We start from the raw sequence: 6,521 nt of genomic DNA, 5'->3' as shown, positions 1-6,521 counted from the left end.
AACGATTTCATTTATAATTTAAAACCATGTCAAACTCTGCTCTGATACTGTGTCACTCACTTTTGTGCATTTTTCTTTTATTTATTTATTTAAATAATAAATATTTATATTGAGTATCATTTATATAGAGTTGTCAGACTATGCAAACTACCAGTTTCAAAAGTAGAGAAGCATGTCGTTAAATACTAACACGTAGATAAAGTGGCGATGGACTTTAATAAAATTACTGATACAGAGTAATAATAGAAATTTTTTTTTTAGTCAGAGAATTCTTGTTGTTGTTATTTAATAAACTTGAGTTCTATCAAGACTTCTGCCAATACTAAATAGTATCTGTAAAGACTATGTTTACACTTACAATTATCGATCTTTACTAGCATATGAATAATGGCATTTATGGCTTGATATTTGTCAAGTTAATTGCGTTAGTAATTTATGGATTCGTAAAGCATTCGTAAAAATGTCGGAAAAGTACCTTTACTGAGAAATTTTGTTTTACTTTATTTTATTATCACTAAATTTTTAGTAGTTTTGAGAGTACAAAGGTGTCTAAGTCGGAGGAAAGTATTTATCTGTGTCCTATTAAAAGACGTGATTGAGCACAAGTGGTTCGATATGCAATATCTGTTTTTATATAGAAAATATTACTCCAAAGAGCAATTTCCAATTTTTTAACCTTTATCACTGGATGGTGACATACTTTTTTAAAACTTATCTACTTGCAAACTGTGTCGTTTAATGGAATTATGGAGTTATTAATTATAATCTAATGTTGACCATTGTTCACGTGCTTATGTTATTAAACAAAAAACTAAAAAATAAGCAAAGATTACATAATACTGACCAATATTTATACAGTACACTCACAAAAGTCCATTTTTTTGTGTTTATTGAGCAGTTAAAAGTGTTGAGTTAATTACAGTTCCCCCTAACTGCCTCATTATCACTCAAATTGACTTGAAAATATTAAGTTTTATTTTTATTTTTACGTTTTACGTTTCTCTAAACAATTAAAAATCTCACATACATATATAATACTAAAGTAATAAAAGAAAATGTTTATAGTTTTCATACATTTACTATATCTTAAATGCAAAAAAATCACACTGAAAAAAAAAAAACTTTTTCTTGTCTTATTTAAAAAAGTTATTTTTATTAAATTCTTTTATACTATCGACACCAGGCTAATTGCTTAAATATACAAATGTAAAAAATATTATAATCTTTTTTGTAGACAGTTAACTTAACTAATTATTACTATTAACATTTTTTTGTTCAAATTTTTTCGAGAAAAATCGAGGTCTTTATAAAATATGTAATTCACCATTTTACTAAAATAAAATTTCATATAAAACAAAATAAAAAAATATGCATGTTATAAGCAAAAAAAAAAAACAAATGAAAGCATAGAAATCCAATAAAAGTTCAATATACTTATATACTAATAAATAGATAAAAAAGAAAAAAAAATACGTCAAAGTAGCGCTTAAGTGAGTGCAAAGGTGAATGAGGTTACAAAAATCATTAGTGAAACTTCGAAATTGCTTAGGCTTTGCATAAATTAATACATCAACGCAAAAAATAGCAAAAAATCTTACAATAACTACGACAACATCAATAACAACAATAACAACAAGTTTTGTATTATTAAAAGTAAATTATTGTAAAGCTTTTATTTATAATTAAAATGATTTAAATCGTACCATAGTTAAGTGGCTTTCTTGGCTGCATTTACCGCTGGGCTACTGCCGTCTTTACCACCGCCCAGTATCTTCTTGCGTTGTGCAACCATATGCAAATATAACTGCGGGAATACTGGTATATAGAGCAGCATGGCAATCCAAAGTAGAGCAAAGTATGAGAATGTTGCATTCCACTTATTGGGCATTTCAACTGACCAGACAGTATGTTGTTTAGCATAGCTTTGAGCCCACCAGAAGCACAGCAATTCACCAGTCACACCAATTGGATATAGCGCAATGAACGTTGTGTAACGCAGAAATACCAAAATGTGTGGCACGAAATTGACGATATTCAAGGCGTAATATCCATAACGTATGATTTCTGTTACAGCCCAAGCAAAAAGTGCTATTGGCAGTCCTGGTGAAATTTTTCCAGTCGGTGTGGCCATCACTACACCAACTACAACCATCATTCGACTAAATACTTGGAAAGTTGTGATGACAGGATTTGATTTTACTAAGCCTAAGACAGCATTGATGACTTCGATGAAAGCAGCATTTTGGAAAATAATGACTGTCATTCGTGTGTAATCCCAGAGTGTCGTTCTAGCACGGAAACCAGCATCCTGCAACAGGTAATAGTTGACTAATTGGTACAGCAAATAACTCCAGCCGACTACTTGTGCGGCGTTATAGGCGAAGAGATACGATTTAACAAAGCGATTTTGCTCCTTTCCAGCGGATTTAGTATTTTTTGTTGCTGATGTCATTTTTATTTGTTCTTTTTTGTATTTTCCTTATTTAACAACACTTTCACTTAATTGTACTATTATCAATAGTTTCACCAATTTTTTTCAAACTATGAGCAGCGTCGACCACACGCCACCCCGATACCAATAAGCGTAATGCCCTAAGATTCGTGCTATCAGCAGATATTAATGAAAACCGGTGTACCAAACACAAGCAACTAGATATGATGTTTTTAATAAATACAAAATATTTTACTATGGTTACCATCATTCGTAAAAGTTATGTTTTAACTAAAGCCATATTAGGCCGTGTGCGAGTTCGAGTAAATTGAGGTAAAGTAAATTGAAATTTCCAAGAGATTTTTTGCACGACACTTTTTTACCCATTTAGCGCATAAAAGTGTGCGAGTTCGAGTAAATTGATGGTGAAATTTATGAAATTTATTTATGTATATATTAAAGTCGTGAGCGAGTTCGAGTAAATTGTGGAAAATAGTAAATTATGCCGGTATGACAGCGAATGTCGATATTTATCAGAATTTTGAGTAAGATAAATCACATAAAAATTTGGTGTTACCATTGTGAAAATTTTATAAGATGTTTAATAAATAAATAAATAAATTTGAAAACTTTTAACCAAAAGTAATTAATAAGTGCAATAAATAAATAAATAAATATTTACATAAGTGCAGTGCAAAAAATTCCTAAAAAAGTCCAATTTACTTTATCTCTATTTGCTCGAACTCTTACACGGCCTATGCGGACAATTATGGTCACGTCAGTGTGAAATTGTTATCGTTGCCAATGTGATAGTAGGTTCACGCTGTCCCATTTAGGTACTTGCACATTAATATTAATAAGTGAACATTCGCATTATAATGAACTAACTTCACTTAATAATAGGTCAGTTCCACGAGCTACTCGTAGTAAAACTCAAGTAAAACACAAGTAAAGTACAAACAGAGTAACACAAATAAAGTGCGAAATTAAGCTTTTTACACAGTTTTTAACGGAACAGTTTTATGTAAAGTCTGGTGAGAACACCAGTGCTGCGCAAATAAACAACACAAAAATTTAAATTCAAACCAAAACAGCTGATTCACACATCAACACAAATTTTATTTCAAATAAATTGTCTGTGTAGCATTTTCAAAATTCGACAGGGATGTTACGCTCTCTCAGATGCTCTTATTTGCTCGAAAACTTGCTATTAAAACGCAGTTGTGTATACACAGTGTTACTAAAAGTTACTACGAGTAGCCCATAGAACAGACCTAATATAATATATAACTTTCACAGCAAATTAACAAAACTTGAAATTTGAACATACAAGTCAAGTACGGAAAAAACTCAATTGATTAAAAATAATAAAAATAAATTATTGTTGTTGCAATATCACTACTGTTCGATAAAAATCTCTTTATAGAAAATAATAGTTTACATTAAGAATTTAGTTTCTTTCTTTCGTTATGCTTGCAAGGAAACAAAAAAGAAAAAAAACAGCTGTTTTGACATCTGTTGCTCCTCATGTAGATGTGGTGTGCCACAAAAACAGTTATTTAATTTTAATGTTGCAATTCTGTAACAGACGTGTTCACGTACTCTTGTAATTTTAATATAGTATTCTGACATTTCGTGCAGCTTTGAATGACTTTGCAAGACAAAGTGAATACCCATATTATATTCAAATTTTATATGCGAAGAAAAATATTGTGGGATGTGGGAAGGTAGGCACAAATCTTGTTAAAAACTAGCTAGTGTAGACGCTGTGGTAGAACCTTAACTTTTTATCTGCACTGGCTTGGTTTTTGGCAAGATTTTTTCACATACTCTCACTTTTTCACTATGATATACAAATGTTGGTTTCCATCCATGACTTTAAAATAATGCGACTTTATATTCGAACATAAAACTCTTGCCGAAGTCTAGTCGGTGAAGACATCAAGTCATTCGCGTTGTTGGGGTGAATGACACTTTAGTAGATATGTCAATTTAGCATATGTTGAATAGTTTGGAATTAGTTTCGCACTTGGTAATGCCGTGTTTAGCTGTAGTAAAATAGAACGTAGCGCGAATAATATAAATAAGTGAAATTGTTTTTTTTTAAATAATTCTGTTAAAACGGAATGGCTAATAGAATTAATGATCTTCAATTAATAAAGCTAGTCGAAGGATATCCGATATTGTATGATAAAACTTACGCCCGCAAGCCAACTACTTCAGCATGGAAGGACAAAGTATGGAAGGAAATATCCTCTGCGTTAAACGCGTCCGGTACATAAATTGCTTCAAATATTCTGAATATATTTTTAAATGAATATAATTTACAGAACGTGCATGTATAACACGCTGGAAAAGTTTACGCGATCGCTACGTAAGAGAGTACAGACGGACGCAGACAAACCACAAAGCAGTCACGAATTGGGCCATATTTCACAAATTAGGTTTTTTACGTAATAATGTAAAATTCACGTAAGTGCGTTTTTTTGTTCGTCTTTTTTCAAATAAAATTGTAGATTGCTTTGTATATTAGATCAGATCCGTTGGGTTCCGTTGTATATATGCCCAAAAAACGTAAGGCAAGAACCAGTAAAACGACAATGAGCGACAGCTATGAATCTCCAGTTGAGGATGAAATGATTGCGGATGAAATAATGATGACACAACAATTAATTGGTCTAGTGAAACAGTACCCAGTATTGTATGATAAAATAAAAATACGTGATTCCAAGAATGTTTTGGCTAAAAATGAGGCTTGGCTAGAAATATCAGATTGTTTAGGCTTAACTGGTAAATTTTGAATTTTTATAATTATTTATTAAATAATATTAATTTGAAAAAAAAAAAAATTAAAGGAGAAGAATGCTTTAATCGCTGGAAGAAGTTGCGTGATCGTTTTGCACGGGAATATCGTACAAAAATTATTTTCCCAGATCGACCAGTTCTATGGACACATTACTCTGACTTAACGTTTTTATGTGAACATTTTCGAAAGGGGTAAGCATACGTTTGCTTTTAAAATTTTTTATAATATTAATTAAATATCAATTTTCATCAATAACATAGTGTTCCTATATCGGATGACAACGTAAATTACCATCGAATGAAATCATTTAAAATTTTAAGTGATGATGAGTACAGTAATAATTTCTATGATGAATTTTCTGAAAGTGAAGAGTGCGTATTAGAAATCAATGAAGAAACTGCTGCAAAATATGAAAATAAAGTTGAAGAATCTTATTTAGCCACAGATAGCACTATCGATGATTCTAATAAACCTCATATTATATCTGTAGTGACAACATTACCTCCAACTGAAACTGAAAGTCCATGCACGAATTCTAATGAAATAATTACTTCAATATTGCCGTTAACTCTAGTTGATAATACAGCATCAACAGTGACTACAACTGAAATGAACTTAAATTCTTTAACTACGCTTAAAGCGGAACTTGAAATGCAGGCAGTACTAAGCACTTTGAATGAAATACAAGTGGCATTAGAAAGTTCTAAAAAATGTATTAATATGCTAACTGAAAAACTTGAACAGGAAAGGGAAAAAAACACGAAACACATAATTAAACCTAACTTCATGCAGAAACTTTCTGTATTATTAGACATGCATACTGGCGGTATACAAAAAGCAGCTACAACTAAAATACTTCAATTTATAAAAGAGTGTAAAAGTCAAGTTGAAAATGGAGAACAAATTGAAAATCTTGACCCAAAAAATTTATTACAATATATCTACTTAAAATAACATTAATTTATGCATGTAACACTTCATTATACTAAAATCATTTATGCTTTTTTTTATTGTAAATATTAGTATTAAATTAAAAAATGTATTAAATTGTGTTATTGTTTGTAAGGCTTTTATAATTATTACAATATAATAATAACTGTAATTATATATAAAACTTTTTGCATATACATGTATACATGTATACATATACATATACATGTATGGTAAATATTAATTTGAATGAAATTTTATTTTATTTATTAGATATAAATATTAAATATTTTTATTGATATGCTAAAAAATTTCGAGCATATATTTCATCACATAACAATTACTAAAACTGAT

The 6,521-nt window shown here is 30.2% G+C and overlaps 2 protein-coding genes across 2 annotated transcripts; one reads left to right on the top strand and one right to left on the bottom strand.

Moving 5' to 3' along the window:
- Positions 1–1,390: 1,390 nt before the first annotated feature.
- Positions 1,391–2,628, bottom strand: LOC119662152 (very-long-chain (3R)-3-hydroxyacyl-CoA dehydratase hpo-8). The gene has a single exon (XM_038071710.1). The coding sequence runs from the start codon at positions 2,450–2,452 to the stop codon at positions 1,709–1,711; it is 744 nt and encodes a 247-aa protein (XP_037927638.1). The 5' UTR covers positions 2,453–2,628; the 3' UTR covers positions 1,391–1,708.
- A 1,598-nt stretch (positions 2,629–4,226) lies between these two features.
- Positions 4,227–6,212, top strand: LOC119662463. The gene is made up of 5 exons (XM_038072086.1): positions 4,227–4,705; positions 4,762–4,903; positions 4,965–5,221; positions 5,287–5,428; positions 5,498–6,212. Exons 1-5 carry the CDS (start codon positions 4,558–4,560, stop codon positions 6,189–6,191), a joined length of 1,383 nt encoding a protein of 460 aa, XP_037928014.1. The 5' UTR covers positions 4,227–4,557; the 3' UTR covers positions 6,192–6,212.
- Positions 6,213–6,521: the final 309 nt, after the last annotated feature.

The sequence above is a fragment of the Teleopsis dalmanni genome, chromosome X (genome assembly GCF_002237135.1).
Source record: "Teleopsis dalmanni isolate 2A chromosome X, ASM223713v2, whole genome shotgun sequence".
Taxonomy (NCBI): Eukaryota; Metazoa; Arthropoda; class Insecta; order Diptera; family Diopsidae; genus Teleopsis; species Teleopsis dalmanni.
The sequence above is the reverse complement of the archived record's forward strand: the minus strand, read 5'-3'. Positions and strand labels throughout refer to the sequence as shown.

Coding starts and splice junctions, on each gene's coding strand:
- LOC119662152 (XM_038071710.1), bottom strand. CDS start 2,452: ATGACATCAGCAACAAAAAATACTAAATCCGCTGGAAAGGAGCAAAAT.
- LOC119662463 (XM_038072086.1), top strand. CDS start 4,558: ATGGCTAATAGAATTAATGATCTTCAATTAATAAAGCTAGTCGAAGGA. Junction 5,222..5,286: donor AGATTGTTTAGGCTTAACTG/GTAAATTTTGAA, acceptor AAAAAATTAAAG/GAGAAGAATGCTTTAATCGC. Junction 5,429..5,497: donor TGTGAACATTTTCGAAAGGG/GTAAGCATACGT, acceptor TCAATAACATAG/TGTTCCTATATCGGATGACA.